The sequence below is a fragment of the Dermacentor andersoni genome, chromosome 9 (assembly GCF_023375885.2).
Source record: "Dermacentor andersoni chromosome 9, qqDerAnde1_hic_scaffold, whole genome shotgun sequence".
NCBI classification, from domain to species: Eukaryota; Metazoa; Arthropoda; class Arachnida; order Ixodida; family Ixodidae; genus Dermacentor; species Dermacentor andersoni.
In genome coordinates, this window is record NC_092822.1 from 40,816,628 (window position 1) to 40,836,389 (window position 19,762).

Below are 19,762 nucleotides of genomic sequence, written 5' to 3' on the forward strand. Positions count from 1 at the left end.
ACCTCATGAGGAAGAAGATTGGCGCGTGACGCACTGGCTTTTGATAATTCAATGAGGACACATTCCTTGCTAATTTCCCAAATTTGTATCTTACTTCATTCTTTTTGCGCAAGCAAAACTTTCCCACAGTGCTTCTTTTTTGGCTCAACTAACTATTTTCGTAACACGCACGATTCTTGGTCATTGCCTCATAATGGGTTTGACCCACTCATGGAGGCAAACAAACAAATAAACAAACAAACAACAAACAAACAAACGAAGGCACGGTGATGGGAGGCGGGATGATGCGGAATCTCCGGCTTCAGTTGTGTCACGCACGTGATGCAAATAAAATGAAATGCACGCGTATAATTGATATATGACAAGAGCTGTCTACAATTTATAAACGAAGACATAGGAGGCTTGGAGTGAAGCAAACGGCCAGTTTTCTGCTTGGTGTTTCCGTCTTAGCGCCGAAAAGGTTTCTGCAAATATTTGCTTGTTTTTGTTCATTACACCTATTCTAAATTTAGTTTACAGATTTAGATAGAGAATAAGCACTTTTTAATATTTATACGTCCTGTTCTGAAGTGGTTAATTACAGAAAGTAAGACACAGACCTACGAAAATTGGGTTTGGAACCGAGTGTCTCGAAAAGAGCAATAAGAGCAACAAAAACGCCGGCCAATACAACCCTGCGCAACCCAAAGAGAATGTGCATTCCTGCGCCGGTTATTTATGCTCACTCATTCATGCCAATGAGTTTGACATGCAGACGTCAGCGAGTAAATGTTCGTGACGTGTAAATTTTCCCACCTCGTGCGACCACTCCTGAGCGTCGAGACTTTGTCGCTGTTGACGATGGTACATTATAACCCAGGCTACTCCACTCTAGCATCGAACCATAAAAAAAAAGAGAAAAGAACTGCCCCCCCCCCCCTAAAAAAAATAATCTAGCGAATATTTTGTGCATTATTTTCAACAACATAACCGGGGACCGAGACATGGGACGGCTATGCTCGCAAACATTTACTTAGGCACTGCCAATGAAGGTATCTGGATGATTCAGCCGGAAATCTGTATTGTGTGCTGCAATGAAAGAACTAAACATTTTTCCCAGTGAAGTCTACAATCCCTTTGCGATAGAACTACTGGTAAACCTGTGGACCACGAATAGATCAAAATAAACAGGACAACTTACGCCCTCTTCTCATTAGACATTGCACTGTATTTGCAGAGACTGCTAAAACAATCCTGTGTGGCGGGCGTACGTGACTTTTATTTTTTTTTTTCTACGAGACGAAAAGGAAAGTAGGCGTTGTATGTGTGGGTACGCTTGCTTGAAAAGTAACTTTTGCGAAGCGAAAGGCGTACAAAGACGAAAAAGACCACAGCGATGAAACATTTCTTTCTCGATCGCAGTATGTTCGCGATTGGAGCGAGGGAAATGCGGCCATAGAATTCTCCACAAAGGGCACCATTATACAGGCGGTGCAGCGTACCCGTTTCGAACGACGAAAATAAAGACGTCGAGGGGTTTCCTAGCCCTAGCGACGAAAAGGCGCTGTTCTGCTACTTTTCAAAAGAAACGCAAGAACATTGGTGCCGTCACTCCCGTATTCTCTTCCTGTCTGGTTTTATATGCGTACGAAGGTATTTAAGCATAGACGGCGGTTGTAGCCAGGGTTGTTGGTTTGCAGCGCATGGGAATGGGGGGTGCTCGATGCAGCTCAGGTAGTAAAGGAATGAAGTTCACGTTTGTCTTGGCTCTGAGCTGTAGCGCGCTGTTCGCTGCATCCTATGCACAGTACGATGAAAATGATGACATGGGCAGAGGGAGAAAAAGAGCTCCTGACGTAGGTGAGCGATCTCACTTGATATTTCCGCAGACATTGTGACGTCCTTTCCTAGGCCGCCATTCGGTTACTCAAGCAGAACGGCTGTTGTCTTAAATGTCTTTTACTTCATACGAAATAGAAAAGTGGTTAATATGACGCCTAGTGTAGGTATACATTTGTCAAATATTGGATGCGCGTACGCTTACTAAACATTTAAGCTGCGATCTACAGCGCCTGGTTAGTAATGTTACATTGAAACTTAGAGCCTACCACGTTGTATACTATCTGTCAGAAAAGTTCACAGGTAATCTCTCTTGAAGGTAGAGTGAACGTGGAGCCTATGACAATGCTGTATACAACTTCTTGCACAGGTAATCATAGTGAGTATTTACCAAAGGCTGGATACTTATGTTTCCTTGCTGAACCTGTTTCAAAGAAGCGCATTTCCACTGTTCGACGCTACCTAGGTCTACGTGAGGCCGAATGGTAACCAGTCGGGTCGAGCGTGCGTCAACGCGAGTTCTACCAATCACCCCGAAATGAGTGCGTTGACTTGCCCAAACTCTGTAGCAAGGTGCATGTGAAAGAGGTCGATTCGAGATGAACTAATGACTGTACCCGCTCGCCTGAAGTTCATGTAAATGAAGCTAATGTATCTATGTTAGGTACAATACACATGCCACGTTTTGCATTAGAAATAGTGTGGTCTTTCTCAAATTTACAGGTGCTGTGTAACTGTGCCCGTACGACCTCTTAATAGGCTGCTAATTGGAGTTCGAATTGCGCCTTCGTCATGAGCTTTGCTACATTTGTAGAGTAACCTAGGCTTGGTTCACAGAAGGCAAACACCTCTTCAGGAGCCTTGTATAAGCAGTAGGTGATGTAACCAGATGGCCTGACTAATCAGAGCTCGGAGACAATCATTCGTTACAATTAAGCCACAACACAATGCGGCCTTTAGATTTGCCGTGCGCGAACGCAACCTGAGGATACTATGTTTTATTTGCTAGACTTTCGAGCGGTGAAAGTGACTTCCGAAACAGTAGTCACGAAAACGGTCGCATCTCATGTAGGGGGCGTTTAACTTATGTGACTGGGAACGCTTGCGATTCCGTCTTTATCCATGTACACCAATGCCGGTCATCCTTCGCATTCATCACAGACGTCACTGAGAATAGCCGTAATGCTGACACTTATTCTATGGATTCTGTAAGCTGCTTTTAAATCTAGTCAAGGCGTAGCGTGCAAATGGGTGCGAGCGTATTGACGTCAAGGCAGCGAGGAAACTTCTACGACCGAAAATTGCGGGACGTTTTCGAAGTAGGTGGTCCAGGCCAGGAGAATATCAAAACGAAATTTATTAACATTTTATTCTATGCACAATACCTTAAAGAATTCGAAGACAAACAACAAGAACAAAAGAAATACTGATAAACGTAGTTAACAAGCTCACATTACCGCTAAGCAGTGTCTAGAACGACTTCAACCAGACCTTTAAACCCTCTCAATTACTCGAAATGATCTTAAGTTACTCGATATATTGTTACACGCTCGCTCCGCTACAATTATGCGTGGTTATCACTTCTGCAGCCCGAGAATCAGTATCGAATAGTTTCATTTCTACCAAACTATTTCCTTAGGCAAACATTTCAACTTACCGACTGAGTACAGATTTCTGCTGAGATACAATTTTCATAAAGCGCTGAAGAAGTAATCATGTTAAAGCTCTATATATTTTGCCCATTGTGTGTGCACTTTACAAAGCCTTCTTGCATTGCCTTTCATTCGATTTGTGAAGAAAATCACGGAACCTTTGCCTGCAATCCTGACAAAAAAATTATGCATGCAGAAATACGTGTACGTGTATATTCATTCAGCACTTTGTTTCAGTAAACTTCAGGTAAGCATTTAGCGTAAAGCGAGAGGTCCACAGTCGATGCGGGTCCTCAGCTAGCAGACAGAACTGCCGGTTCGACTGCACAGCTTGTTGTTTCTTGTGAAAATAATTATAAGGCGTTATTGTTGGGACCTCCGATTAGGGGCATTGATGGTACTAAATAAATGCTATTCTGGAAACCTAAATGTAAACTATGGCACTATCAAATGCAGTACATTACACATATGCGGCGAAAAAAATAATCATGGCCTTAGAGCTCCTAGGAGGTGCAACAAATTTGTTACTACAATTACGTAGTATACATAGGTACCTATCCTTTTAACTGGTGCCATAAGACGAACACAATAAAACACGAAAAGAGGCCGTAACTTCACTACCAACTTGCGATGGTTGTCGCAGTGACCATTTGTTGCGCCCCCATATTGGAATTAACTATGCAATATTTCATGTTTCGTGTTTTCACGTATAATTTGTCGTGCTTGTTATAAAAAACCGTCCACTGTACAAGCTCTTACCGTTTGTTGCAGTATTGTGGCGAAGTAGATCTTCCACTTCTCAGCTAGCTTTCCTGCATAGTTATGACATTTACCTATCCTTATCCTTGTTAGCTGTACTTTATTGAAAACCTAACAATGTATGCGACAATTCGCATTGACCTTACGTTAACAGATGCCTTTAGAGCACAGCTCTCAGGCGCCCGTTCCTGCGGCGAATGTTGGTGTCGGCGACGTAGCCAAGCGAACGAGGACAGCCAAAGATGAAAGGGCGAACGCGGAGTGGGAGATGAAAGATGCAAGCCGCGAACGGCGAAGACCAATGAGAGCGGCCTCTTCAGTGACCTTCGTGCGGGAAACTGTTGTCATGCGGTCGCGCCTGACCTCTCGATGCGTACTCGTATGTGGTCTCAGCCGGACCGCTCGTTTCGTACTGTCGTCTGCTCGCGTCAGCTCTCGCTCGAGCTTGTTTGGCTTGCTTCGTTTGTTGTCGTTCACGCTTGTTCCGATCGTCATGGTTTGTGATTGCTTTGTAAGCTGATTGTATGCGCGACGCGAATATTGTAGTACTTTCTGCAAGCCACGCGGCACCAAGGCCCTTGTGCTTAAGGGCATTGGTGGGGCAGTAGTGCTACTTGTAGCGACATACTTTAGTACACCATCTCCTTGTTTTACATCGTTTTGCTATAGTATTTGACATGTATCATTGTATAGTTTTATTACGAATACATTTGCGCACTTTCTAACGAATATATTTAGGCCTCTATACAGGCATGTTTCATCCACGTCTCGATAGTCATTACTCATTTAGCAATGGCAGTCTATTACCGCAGTCTTTGCGCTCTTTGGCCACTTCTGGCCCTTGCGCCAATAAACTCAAATCATCATCATCATCATCATCAAAACACGTATAGAGCTGCGCTCAAATTTATTAGGGAGTTTTGTCATGGACGGTGAATTTTTCGTTTTGGTTTTTGAAGCAGCTGTGCTATGTGAAATTGAATATATTGTACAAAAATCTTCTGCAGTGAGAAACATCATGAGCGTAATCCGCACACTTGCGGATCTGCTGGTGCCAGAACCCGATATGCGGGAGAATCTCCACGAACACTTGGAGACGGCCACAACCTGCGTGAGGAAAGCTGAAGGCCTACAGCTGCACTTCATCCGCCAGGCAAGCTCCGTAGTCGGTTTCATCGTTCTAGAATAGAAGTGTTAAAGAAAAAATATAGAAGCTCAAGGCAGGGCATTCTGTCTCGGTGCAGCGAGAGTTGGTGGAAAGAAAACGGATTAGGTCGAAAGTAGGTTTATTCGGTTCGCAGTCACAAACCAAACATCAATATTGTTTCGTAAGATATTTAAGAATAATTCTCAGTGGCGTTTGTTGAAAAGAAACTCGCAGTTCGACATATTGAGTTTGCTCCTTTTTGAGACCTAAGATGCTCACAGAAAAGGGGTGCGTTAATGATGCATCTGCGCGGTGAAAATGCTGGGCCACTTTTTTTTTTTATTCACTATCACAGGGAAATCAAAACTGGGTAGGACATGACAGCGTAAGTAAATTCTATACAGCAAACTTTTCGTAACAGCGTTAACTTCTTGCTATCCTTGCCTACGAAAGACGCTTTTCATAACGCTGTTAGGAAAAGTTTGCTGTATAGAAATGACTAACGCTGTCATGTGTGTACGTGTACGTATACATATATATATTGACACGTACAGCTACTTATATTTATCGTGCGGCCACGTTTCGCCGCTTAACAACTGTAATCGCACAGCGAGGGACGCGCCTGCATGTATCCGACGTTTCTGGAAAGTTATCGACGCTTCTATCCGCGTGTCTGTTGTCGCCGAACCTTGTGTTATCAGATTTCATCGCGTGACACGAATGGTGTAGAACTTTGTGGAAGACACGCGGGTCCCATCAGTTAATCTGGAACATTCGACGACTGATCTATAAAAGCCGACGCGCTTGACCCGCTAATCAGATTTTCGACGATCGCCGACTGTGTTTGCCGCTTTCGTTGTGCTATAAGTGTCGCCTGTTTTGTGGGCACAGGTTCGCCCAATAAAAGGCTAGTTTTGTATTCCACCGTACTGCTTCTTTCTTCGCCGTCACTACCACGTGACATCTGGTGGAGGTGCTTTACGTCCATGTACCGGACGCCCCCGACAAGCCGTAATACAAGCCCGGACCGCAAAGACAACACCAGCGCCGTCCCGGAACATCGAGCAAGCCGCCGTATTCAACAGCTGCCCCCGGAGCACGGACTTCTACCTGAGAAGACCAAGAAGATTGTGGCCACGGAAACCCCAATGGCAGCCCCAGCGTCCCCCATCGTGCTGCAGCAGCCCAGGGAGCCTCCAACGTTCCGCGGTTCAACATTCGAAGACCCGGAATCATGGCTGGAAACCTACGAACGGATCGCGACATTCAACAACTGGGACTCCGACGACAAGCTGCGGCATGTCTACTTCGCCTTAGAAGACGCCGCCAGAACTTGGTTTGAGAACAGGGAGTCGACCTTGACAACGTGGGACCTGTTCCGTAGCGGCTTCCTGCGCACCTTTACAAGTGTTGTGCGCAAGGAAAGGGCCGAAGCTATGCTGGACGCCCGAGTGCAGCTACCGAATGAGAACGTTGCCATCTTTACGGAAGAAATGAGCCGTCTGTTCCGCCACGCCGACCCGGATATGGCCGAGGAAAAGAAAGTACGCCTACTCATGCGTGGTGTGAAGGAGGAACTTTTTGCCGGAATGGTACGAAGCCCACCGAAGACCGTGGACGAGTTTCTTCGCGAGGCCACCAGCATCGAGAAGACACTCGAGATCCGAAACCGGCAATTCGACCGCCGCACAAACTCGACGAACTACGCCGGAGTCCAATCACTGGCCACCGACGACCTGCGCGAGGCTATCCGAGCGGTCGTGCGGGAGGAGCTACAAAAGCTGTTCCCACCATCACAGCCTCAAGTGGCTTCGATTGCCGACGCCGTGCGTGAAGAGCTCCAACAACAACTTGGAGTAGCCCCTGTATCGCCCCAGCCTGAGCCGCAAGCGATGACCTACGCCGCCGTCGCACGCCGTCAAGGTCCCCCTCCGCGACCGCGCCAGGGCCCTGTCACGCCGCAGTTCCGTCGTCCGCCGCCGCCAGCGCCAGCACGACCACCCGTCGCCCAGCGGACCTACGCGAGGAAGACGGACATTTGGCGCGCTCCTGACCACCGCCCGCTCTGCTACCACTGCGGAGAAGCGGGGCACATCTACCGCCGATGCCCATACCGGGAGATGGGACTGCGAGGTTTCGCCGTTAACGCGCCGCGGCCACAGATTGGCGAACGACCTCGCGATATCGCCGACTACCTCGCCGCCACTCAGTGGAGCCCTCGACGAGCTTCCCGTTCGCCGTCACCAGGCCGCTACCTGTCGCCGCAGCGCCGACCATACACTGGCCCAGCCCGGGGCCGGTCCGTCAGCCCATATCCGGAAAACTAAAAGCAGCAACCGATGGAGGTGCGGTTGCTGTTCGTCGAACTGACGAAGATCCTCCGCCGCCGACGAAAACGACGAAGAAACCATCTCGACGACTTCATGACGACACGCCGCCGTCCCGAAGAAGTCGGGAAGCCAAGAGTACACCGAGGAAAGACGACTTGAAGACGCGACGTTCCAGCTTCAGATCAACACGACGCAGCCGTGATCCGACGCCAAGACCCAACTGCAACGCCAGACAAAGAACCACCGACCTCGACGTGCTTCTCGACGGCCACGCAGTCACTGCCTTAGTCGACACAGGGGCCGATTACTCCGTAATGAGTGGACACATCGCCGTCCAGTTGAAGAAGGTTAAGACTGCATGGGAAGGCCCTCAAATTCGGACCGCTGGAGGACACCTGATTACGCCGACAGGAATGTGCACGGCAAGAATTACCATTCACGACCGGACTTACCCTGTCACCTTCGTTATCCTCCAACAGTGTTCACGAGACGTCATTCTCGGCATGGACTTCCTCAACCAACACGGCGCAGTCATCGACCTGAAGTCGAAGTCAATAACGCTGTCGGAAGATCATGCAATACCGCCGGAGAGCCCTCGTAGTCACCACGCCTTGAGTGTGCTTGAAGATCAAGTGAGCATCCCGCCTCGCTCCAGCATTGTTATTTTGGTCGGCACCGAAACACCCGCTGACGTAGAAGGCGTCATCGAAGGCGACCAACGTCTACTGCTCGACCGTGAAATTTGCGTCGCAAGAGGAATCGCTCGACTGCACGGAGGAAACACGAAAGTGTTGCTGACAAACTTCAGCAAGGAGTTCAAGCACATCAACAAGGGCACAAGACGTGGGCACAAGACGTGGGACGCGGTCCTGCCGTATGTAACCTTCGCTTACAACACGGCGGTGCAAGAAACAACACAGATCACGCCGTTTAAGCTGGTTTACGGCAGGAACCCGACGACCACGCTCGACGCCATGCTGCCCCACGTCATTGACGAAGAGAATGTTGACGTCGCTAGCTATCTCCAGCGCGCCGAAGAAGCCCGACAGCTCGCCCGCCTCCGGATCAAGAGCCAGCAGAGGACCGACAGCCGACGCTACAACCTACGACGACGCTTTATCGAGTACCAGCCCGGTGACCGTGTTTGGGTTTGGACCCCTATACGCCGACGAGGACTGAGCGAGAAGCTCTTGCGTCGCTATTTCGGACCGTACAAGATCATCCGACGTATTGGCATACTGGACTATGAGGTCGTGCCAGACGGCATTTCGCTGTCACAGCGGCGTCGCTCACGACCTGAAGTTGTCCACGTTGTGCGACTCAAGCCGTACCACCAGCGTTGACGAACTTTGGGACTTCGCGTAACTGACTTGATTTCTTTTCGTTGTTTTGTTACTTATGTTTAATAAGTGTCCTTTTGTGTGTCGCTCTCTTATATTTGTAGCATCGGGACGATGCTTTTTAAGAGGGGGGTATTGACACGTGTACTTATATTTATCGGGCGGCCACGTTTCGCCGCTTAACAACTGTAATCGCACAGCGAGGGACGCGCCTGCATGTATCCGACGTTTCTGGAAAGTTATCGACGCTTCTATCCGCGTGTCTGTTGTCGCCGAACCTTGTGTTATCAGATTTCATCGCGTGACACGAATGGTGTAGAACTTTGTGGAAGACACGCGGGTCCCATCAGTTAATCTGGAACATTCGACGACTGATCTATAAAAGCCGACGCGCTTGACCCGCTAATCAGATTTTCGACGATCGCCGACTGTGTTTGCCGCTTTCGTTGTGCTATAAGTGTCGCCTGTTTTGTGGGCACAGGTTCGCCCAATAAAAGGCTAGTTTTGTATTCCACCGTACTGCTTCTTTCTTCGCCGTCACTACCACGTGACAATATATATATATATATATGTGTGTGTGTGTGTATGGATGTATGTATGTACGTATGAATAAAGGGAAAATCAAACATCCACCCGTTCGTACCAATTGCTACAAAGGAAACCCATATGGGTTCCTCGAAAGAAAAGCCTCATAGTTGAAAAATTCGTCCTGGTCCGGGACTCGAACCCGGGACCACCGCCTTTCCGGGGCAGCCGCTCTACCATCTGAGCTAACTAGGCGGCTAGCAGATGGCAGGGCGAAGTCGGATTTGTCAACAACACGAAGCAAAGGCAAGAGTTTGACGTAGTAGTTCTGCGGAAACCCGCAAGGTGGAGAGAAGTAATGAACAAAGGGAAAATCAAACATCCACTCGTTCGTAGCAATTGCTACAAAGGAAACCCATACGGGTTCCTCGAAAGAAAAGCCTCATAGTTGAAGAAAAATTCGTCCTCGTCCTCGTACATATTATATTTCTACGTATGTATGTATATTGCTTTTGCATTCTTGTGATACGTGAGATTGAGTCTGTGTTAAATAATATGGAAGATAACAGAGTGTAATTGTATACTGCGAGTTATATTACACAACTGTATTATAACTAGTTTCCATAACATGAAAGTATCTGCATATATTTGTATTTAAAACGCTGTTACATCCACAATTTATGCGTGATTGTATTGCACACAAGCCGCTACCGTGCCTGTCTGGGAGACCGGAGCTTTGTCAAGCCGAAGAAATGTCGGCTTTTAACGCGACAGCGTTAAGGAGCTCGTGTCGCAGAAAAGCGGGTGTCGTCGGCGTCGGTGTCGGCGTTGGCCTTGAGCGATAAATACCAGAAGGCACTTCATAAATAAAAAACACCTTGCAAGATGGGCTGGTGGGAATCGAACCAGAGTCTCTGGAGTGTGAAACGGAGACGCTACTACTCAGCCACGAGTTCGCTGCTTCAAAACGGGACAAAATCACCTCTAGTGAAAGCAGTGTTGCCTTAGAAACTTGCCGTATAAAGTTATACTGCGGTATATATCGGTAATTGTGACCACGTAACTTACAGAAGTCGTAGTTTCACGAGTAGCGAAGTACGTTCCCGCTACATTTCTTCTGCGCACACGCAGAGCCATCTTGCGGCAAACACAGAAGACCCCCTCCTGGCAATGTACGGCGCTGCCCCGACACGTGGCGCGCCACTCGCCCCATGATCGCGTCCGCCTTCATGGCGCGTCGGGGCCCGGCTATCTGTGCCGAACGAGACGTTTGGCTGGCGTAGCGCGTTTGAGTAGGCGGTGCGAACGGGGTGCGATAACGCTATCGCGTTCCACTCTTGACGGCGAAGCTTAAGCGTCCTCCAAATTTTCTTCCGGCTCTCCGTTTTTCACCTTGTATTCAGTTGTGAAAATAAAAATGATGATGATGATGATGATGATGAAACGTACTGCAAACTCGCATTCATCATTCTACTGAATATCGCACCAGAATGCTTCATTTCCGCACTGCAATACATACTTAAGTGGAACGACAATGCATATGCAGATTTTGCGGAGAAGTGCTTCGAAACTTGTGTATGCCTCAAGATTTTTTTCTCAGTAGCCAGCACATCATGTGCACTGACCATTTTTATTGACGCAGCTGTAACACGTTCGTTTAAGCTTTCAAATTTAAAATTAATTAGTGATGCTTGATTACACCCACAGTTCCATTGCGCGATTTGTTGTTCGAGTATGGTATGGTATGGTAAACTTCATTGAAGTCCGGCAGATTGTGGGCCTTCACAAAGCAGGCCGCGCCCACGTTGGAGCCGGAAGGCCGAGCCTTTCGGCTATGTCCGCCAATTTATGCACGGCGTATGAAAGGGCAAACTTGTGCTATGTTTCGTAAACAACAACCATTTATTCTTTCGACAAGAAAGGAAAAAAAAAACTCATGGCATAACTTGGCAGCGAGTGAAATAGTAACTAACATAAAATAAAACAAGTGTGGCTTTTCTCGCCGACTAGAAGCCTGGTGCTGCTCTTGCGCAACTTCTCTTTCGACGGGTGAATCCTCAGTGCGCTAGATTAGGACTTTCTACAAAGGCTATCGGAAAGATATTTGATTAGGTTATGGAACTTTCTTCCGGCAATCAGTTTTAGGAGCCACCACCTCCAAGCACACACATGACTGTAAAATTGTACGTACGACGTGTACCTTGCACATGTTCCGGCATTCGCTTCAAGCTCTCCCCATTGAAGGCTTTATTCGTCGCAGTGTCCAGTCTTTGAAAAATATGACATGCCTGGAGGAAGCTATGCTCGCGGGGGTACTTGTTTCCTTAGATCATTGAACAAAGTGTTCGACATAGCTCTATATTGAGTGGTTGCCAGCAACAACTCGAGTGTGCATAAAATGAAATCCATAGCTTTCTTCTTGCGCGCTAACATTGATGAATATTTTTTTTGCATTGCTACCTTCTTTACATTGGGTCTTTCTGTCGCAGTTCATTGCTGGGGTTCCCAGAGCACTCGACTGCGTTGACCTGGTATTCTCTGCAAGGAACAGAAAACAGCGACACAAGGTAACGGCTAAAATGTGTGCTGCGTTGAACAAATTCCGAAACTATAGCGATTTGTGCAGTCCCTTAATAAGTCGAACCCACATATATCGAACCCACATATAACGAATTATTGTGCATACGGGACAACTGTAAGATCCCCTTAAAAATTTCTGTATAATTTTTTTCTTATTTTCGAAATTCTTTATATCGGAATTTTTTGTGATACGCTTCGGATTCGGTATATCTGGGTTTGACTTTATAGCATAACATTCACAGCCATGCCCAGGCGCAGATATTAAAGACTGAGCGATTCGTTTGTCCGATTCCTGCCTTATTTGTTGAAATCGGTGATGTGGGACACTTCATATGGTTGTTCGCGCAGTTCGGCGTGGAGGGAAGCACGTTGCTTGACAGCCTAGAGAACAAATGTTTTTTACGCGCGAGATTTCAAGACCTAGCGGTCCCTGAAGGAACCGGAGTAACCAGGATCATAATTCTAAGCCATTTAATTGCCTTCCTTCGTCATGCTGCGTTGATCAGCGTCTGACGACACGCCGGTGGTAACACAACATGAGATGCTCTCGTGGACAGATTGGTAGCTAAGCACTAGGCTATAAGCACTTGACTATTTCACTTGAGTTCTTTCGGCCCACATAAGGTGACATCAAGAACAAAAGTACGCTGTAAATAAAAAGACATTACGCTGGATGATTTCGAAGAATAAGAGTCTGCTTACACCGAGAGAGAAATACATGAGATGGGAAAGGCTGGCGAATTAGCTGTATCTACAGATAAAAAAGAAACGAGGTAACGGGCTGTCTCTAGATTTAAAGAAAGAGCTCGCTTTGGGGGAAAATACTTAATTGCTGCACCGTAATCCTAATATAAGGTACACGAGCATTTTTGCATTGAGCCCCCGTGGGAATGCGGTCGCTGAGGACGAGGTCGAACCCGCGACCCTGAGCAACAGCAGCGCAACTCCATAGCCATTGACCCACAGCGGTGGTTCATCCTAGTATCATTCCCGATGGCCCTCGAGAAATCCATAAGTAATATACTGACATATTCGGACAGTAGCCTACTGTGGATGTAAACGGAGAATGTGCTTTACCCTCCTTCCGTCCGTCTGCTTATTTGCACAAATTCTTGGCGTATTTAGCATAAAAAAGGTCCGAGTCTCTAGCATTCTTGCGTTTTGCATACGCGAAACGGCCTTTCACTTGTCTCCGTGCTGATCTTCCCGACATTGTGGCTACCATATGCATATTGTCCCCCTCACTGTTTTGTCTTTCTGCGTAACTATTTGCAATGTGTCATACGGACAACGCTGCTTCTGATATTCTCAAGTACACTCCATTACTCGGTTCTTCCCTTTCTATAACGAGTAAGTTTAGAGAATTATTAGCGTGCATGTGTGTGATTCCTTCCATTTTTGTAAAACCTGTTCTAACCATATTGATTGCTTTCTTTAACAGGCAGCGAATTGCTTCGTCAGGAAAATAATCCATTTCCAGGTAAGATTTTAGATCTAACGTTGCTGCGTCCGCGGTGTTGAATTGAACCGCATACTGATGTGGCTTCAGTGATAAAGCTCAACCGCCTCAGATATCGAAAAAAAGAGGGATATTGTAACTTCACTGTGCAAAATGAGTTCTGAAAACCTGCAAAAGGCTCATGGCATATTGGCCCTACCAGTCGCTTTGACTCGCTCAAATACGGTCAATGAGGCACCGCAAGATGTTTTTGTACATATGATCATGGCTTGGTCCTAGCATCATAATCTGGCTTCATTCTTGCAGTTTTAGACAGCTTATTGTTGTTACCAGCAAAAATATGGCTCGTACGCGCTACAGCCGATTGACCAAAAATAGCATGGATAATTCGAAATGATGATCGGAAATTATATACCGAGCAAACTATGTGGAAAGGTGGAATGAGATGCTGCCAAGGAGCACAAATATCAATCTTTATACAGTTTTTATGATTGTGAAATAAACGGCATGGTATAAGGACGGGGAGTACCAACGCGCTCAATGTCGTCGCAGTCACGTGTTAGAAGATCGCAGTGCCCATGGTACGACGCCACAAATGGTGTATTACAGCCATCGCTTGAGCTGCAATCTGCTAAACTTGTGTACCTATGCAGACGGGAAGTAGCGTATGTATATTATATCGATTTATATTATCGCTCAAATAATGAGTATCACAATATGTGTGTTTTTAAACAGAAAGAAACAGGATTACCGATGGATCAAGTAAGGAAAGTCGCCGACGCCATTGTACGTATCACTACGCTATATTGTTGATGTACATTTTCGATCGTGTTATTTATTCTCACGCTATGTATGGTGTCTTTCTATATTATTATTTCAATGGCATTAGTAATTCTAGCCAGCAGCTGGGAAAATTGATGTTCTGTCTAGTACGCGCGCCTCGTGTTTTCATTTTTCTAGAGAGAACATACCATCAGCACATGCCAACGTTTGTGTTATGTCTACTAATCGCCTCGTGTTCTGATATTTTCTAAAAACATACAGTAATGCGCGCTATTAGAGTAATTAAAATTTGCGAACTCATGCCAGCCGTGTGATTTGGTGCATGTACATTGCAATGCCCGTAAAAAAAAAAGAAAACTAAAGCATTGACACAATAAGGAGAAAAAAAAAGGAGGAGGAGGAGGAAGCGTGCTATTCCAAAAAAAATAAGAAACAGATGAATTACTTCAGAAAACAAAAAGCAGGAATGTGTAGCAAAGGTAAGACCCGTCTGAGCACCTTTTGATGGCTCGCATAAAACATCACAATGCTGTAATGGGAGACCGCGCATCACTTGCATTTTAGAGTCATATGGGGAACTCTAACCGCTATCCGTATTGATGGCGACCGATGGCGTTGTCGCGAAACACCCTTCTGCGGGAATGCGAGTCCGTCCACTTGGCTCACTGGCTTGTCATTGAGAGTTGTGCGCTGATCGAACTGAAATGCTACTGGCTGGTTTTTGACGCACCTTTCTATGTGATAATCAATTCCATTTCAATTTCTAAAAATAGAAGATGCACAAATTTGTGAAGGTATGCTGCTTAAGAACTTAAGCAAAAAAAAAAAAGACCCACACATTCAAGCGTATCTATATGTAGGGGAAATTGAGTTCACGGATCAGTAGGCCGTCGTGAGACGCCAAGTATACTCACGAAGAGGCACCGTTGTTTTTGCAAACTTAGGAGCGTTGCGAAGAACTGAAAGTAATTTGTAAAGGCATTTTGTAAGTGCGCTCATGAATCAACCCGTAGAAGCTACAATGTAGCAGAGTTTCATTGGTAATCAAAGTGATATAACAAACCCCGAGAGTACAAATAAAAATTGTTAAATTCTGGTGAGTTGCTCTGTCCCTACTTCATGCAGTAAGGCACAAAACTAAGATGTCATGTGGCATTTGTTTTTCATCATGGAATGGACATACTGGGGTTGATCATTGGTGGATGTAACCGTTGCGCCAGTAGTGTGAATTCAAAGTTGCTGGACGAAGCAAGAAGCTATTCAAAGTATTGGCTTGTCGATTTGCGACAGTGTGGCGCTTTTGTTGTCGTATTTGAGACACGAGTTGTTCTTTTTATTCATGGATTTAGATACACTGCTGGCATAGGGGGGCATCACCCCTATATCATTGAAAATATCCTGTTAATAATATGCTTCAGGAGAGAAACTAGCGTCACATAGAAATAAACTAGCGTCACATAGAGAGGAAAGGTTAGATTGTACCAGTGTTACCGTTTTAAACGTATTACACTTACATGAGACCAAAGTTTATAAAAGAATAGGTGGTCTTGTGGAGCTGAGGACGTGCGAAAACACATCACAATGCCAAAGTGATGATGATATGTAGTGTTTCTTGGCGCAAGGGGCAAGTGTGGCCAAACAACAATGTCAAAGTAGTATATGTATTGCAGCAAGTAAATTAATGGGTTTATTGAGAATTTGATTTCGAAATGAACTGTGAACACATAGAAGACTTTAACCACGGTGCAAAAGACTCTGTTGGAATTAACTGGCCTTGAGAAACACAAGCTCAAAGTAGTTTTCTTTCAAGAGTGTACTAGGGATGAAGGGTCGTAAAATCTGCGTCCAAGGGTCATCCCTCTTCTTTTCCTAATTACTGCAGCGCTGAAAGTGTGACATTTCTTATAAGAGTTCCTTCACTATAGGTAGTAACTTGTAAGGGAATGCAATATTACGCACCTTTATTGTCTCCTGGTGCAACACAATTTGAGAAAAAGCGTATGCAAATCTTCACTTGGAAAACCAAACTGTTGCTATCGGGAATATTAGGTTTATCGATAGAGCGAAATTTAGTTTTGTGTGTATCCCGTTTTGGTGTCCTTGTCGTGAGATCTACAGAACGTTTCGAGTAGTCAATTTCATTTAGCCGAATTGTTGCATTTCAGGCTAAGCCAAAAGCAGTTAACTTTCATGGCCTTGTCAGATATATGCCGATTGTATCGACTCAAAAACAATGTATACGGCTTTGAAGAAAACAGGGTAAAACCGATACTGGCTGATGCAACATCGAAGCATCGCGACATGCTTGAATAAACTAATTTGCTCAATCAATGACGTTCTACAGCATGGCATTCTTCATTTTGTGGCACTCCCGTAGGAGTAATGGTGGCCCGAGACGCTCTGCCAAGAATATATATAATTAATACCTCTGCAGAACTGGCCCCCAAAGCAGCGCATTTATTGCTTCTACCGTGAGGCCTTTGCGCAACATTATTTTTAACATTTCAGGAGTGCCTGAAAGCACGCTTCCTGACGTGAGCTGCTTCAAACGTGACGGGCTGTGGTGCATTCAAGCTGCACCATTCACCAGCAATCAGTCGACAAAGAGAGCTCTGTAAGCAGGATAGAGAGGCCGACTGAAGAAGTTCACAAAAAAAAGAAAAAAAAAGAGAATAAAGCACAGAAAAAAACTCGTTTAAATACCAAGGCAACGGTATAATGGGAAGGGCACTTTGACACGGCACCATTCGCGTCATTTTTTTTTCTGGTGTTTTTAAGTGCTTCAATAAACAAATGTTTCGCTACTTTCGCAGGCACTTGTTTCCCTCCCTGAGATAACGAAAACACACCGGGTAAATACAAGTTTATGCGGTTAACAATTCAATGCGAATGCGATGCCACAAATTGCTTGCCTATAACAAAAATGGGGGCCACACATGGAAATACTCTGTGACATTAAAGCAACATAAGCATGCGTAAAATGCCCCAGACAGACTGGCCAACGTCGGAATAGACGGGCCTATCTTTGTCAAAGGCATCCCACTAACCACCTGGATCTAGCACGCCAAGGATGACAAGGTCGCCTTTGACAAATATAGGCCCATTTATCGGAACACCAGCCACCCTGTCTGAGACAGTTTATCCCTGTTTATACAACCTTGAGTCCATGGGTGCACTTTGCTATACCGAAGTTTTAAAGCCTGCATATTGAACTTCCGATGAAGTTTTTGCATACTTTTTCTGATGAATGAAGGCCGCGACTAAAATCAACCAGTGTTGCGCGCACTTTAAATTCTGGATGACCAGTCCTCAGACAATGTGCACTGAAAAGAGCGAAATTAACTTTACAGTTCTCTTAACTTTACAGTCCTCACCAGGTGTGGCCATTTTGAGCTGACAAGCGCAGCGCATGCAATGCGCGCTAACGGTCGTGTCTGCTGCGTATTACATCGCGAGGCGCCGCGGAAAGAGCCAAATAAAAGTAAGGATACTTTGTAAATTACAAAGTGTGTTCCGCGGAAGCCTGTGCCCATTCGACTGACCATGCCATGTCTTTTTTTATGTTAGTTATGTTAGCCCGCTGCACGCGCATTCGCTCATCCTTCTTCTGGCGTTTGGTATCGGGGGGATCCACATTCTTGGGGCGCTTCTCCGAACCTGCTTGCCGTGGAATCATCACCGGGCCGCTTGGGAGCCGTCCGACTAACTCGACTGCTGCAACGCGGACGCCGCAGTAGACGCCTTTGGCGGACGCCGTAGGGACGCGTTGCCGGCGCTCGTGTGTCTTGAAAGTGGTCTCCGACGTGGCTAGAGTGCGCGCCGGCGCGGGCCTCATCTTCAAAGAGATCTGCGATGTTTGCAGATTGCGCGTAGTGCCGGTAGCTTCGTATGTGTTGTGCTTTCGACATTTCGTACGCGTTCAAGCTACAGATGCAAGTAGGTCAATTGGCTCGCGGCTGCTACCGTGATTCCTAGCTCCAGCGCTTTAACAAACACTTTCCGCTGTCATCGAGCGATGTGCGTTCATGTTTACCTGTGCGCGCGTGACAACGTGCTGCTTAATTTAGTTAACACACGATGACGGGCCAGTTGGTTTGAGTCCATGATAGAATGTCTTAGCGCGATTGAACAAGGACGTAGAAAGAAGCACACAGACAAATACAGCGCTGTCTCCGTATGTACGTTTCTTTCTGCGTCCTCGTTGAGTCACGCTTGATATTCTATCATTGTTAATTTAGCTAGTAGGCGAATGTTTACAAGTTTATACGTCCGAGAAAACTACTATCCTTACTTCATACTGCTACCTACTATTGGGCTATCGCAATCGGTGCTTCGCCTTTCCGGTAGAACTGCGAAGTTTTTGTGCGCTTCTGGTTTTGTGGTCTCTCAAAGAAGTCATTTTCTGAAGCGAGCCTAGAGGGGCTACTTACGGGGTGCAATCAAAACCACTATAATTTATGCATTACCGCGGCTAACCATTGCCGATGAATGGAGAAGCGAAGCGGCGAAATGAGATTTAGACCGTCATACGGCTTTGGTAAATGTGGCAAATTCCAAAAATAGGTAATCTGTTTACCCTTGTTGCTCAAAAGGCTGTCGTCAATGCAGATGGACGAGAAGCCCAATTGCAAATTTTGAAGAAGCAAGAAAAGTTTATAGATTTGGTGTGTGTGTAGCACAGAGCTAACATATGTAATGTTGCCCATATCGGCTGAGTTTGGTTCTGCTGAGTTTGGTTCCTGTGTTGCTAACGAGTGTACAGGCTGTCATATTTATACAGGTTGTCTCAGCTTCCCTACACCAATATTTTAAAACACAGGGATCATTATACGACAATATGACCAAATACATGTTTTCGCGTTTGTTTGCTGAACGACCAGTATTCTTCTAAGCGCTGACACCCGGGTATTAGTTCATTAAAATGAATTGTTGAACTTTTTAATTCTGAGAGGATCATCACTATTTAAGAGCTGAGAGGATCGTCAGACACGTAATATATAGATGCTTGAAAGGAGGTAAAGGCCGTATGTTTATTTTTCAAGCGAAGAAAGAAAGCGAAATATGAAAAACAGAATCCGATTGTCCACTCCCGTGTAAGGGCTAGCAAAACCACAAAAGAATCTCAGTTGCGAAGCAAGCAGTTCATCTCAGTGTCACGGTCAGGGCCGCGAGCTCTCTCCATCTTGGTGCTCAAACACCGCCGGGAGAAATTGGTGACATGTGAAAAGACAAATGTTCTGCTGTTCACGCCCCTGGGCCCAGAAGCAGATGAACAGCTTGCTTTCCCATCAAAATTAATGGTGCTGCTGTACCTTGAACGAGGACGCTTAGACACATAGCATATTTATACTTCGTGGTCCCTCTGCATT

General features: G+C 46.0%; 1 protein-coding gene across 1 annotated transcript; it reads left to right on the forward strand.

Annotated features, from left to right (window-relative positions):
• The first annotated feature begins 1,655 nt into the window (after window positions 1-1,655).
• Window positions 1,656-17,201, forward strand: LOC126527721 (uncharacterized). The gene is made up of 6 exons (XM_050175593.3): window positions 1,656-1,839; window positions 5,237-5,382; window positions 12,061-12,138; window positions 13,593-13,631; window positions 14,346-14,396; window positions 16,902-17,201. Exons 1-6 carry the CDS (start codon window positions 1,683-1,685, stop codon window positions 16,929-16,931), a joined length of 501 nt encoding a protein of 166 aa, XP_050031550.2. The 5' UTR covers window positions 1,656-1,682; the 3' UTR covers window positions 16,932-17,201.
• Window positions 17,202-19,762: the final 2,561 nt, after the last annotated feature.

What these genes read in the sequence shown, in the direction of transcription:
- LOC126527721 (XM_050175593.3), top strand. Translation starts at nt 1,683, where the DNA reads ATGGGAATGGGGGGTGCTCGATGCAGCTCAGGTAGTAAAGGAATGAAG. An exon ending in AAAAAGAGCTCCTGACGTAG is followed by an intron (nt 1,840 to 5,236) that starts GTGAGCGATCTC and finishes AATCTTCTGCAG; the next exon opens with TGAGAAACATCATGAGCGTA. An exon ending in AGCTGCACTTCATCCGCCAG is followed by an intron (nt 5,383 to 12,060) that starts GCAAGCTCCGTA and finishes TTTCTGTCGCAG; the next exon opens with TTCATTGCTGGGGTTCCCAG.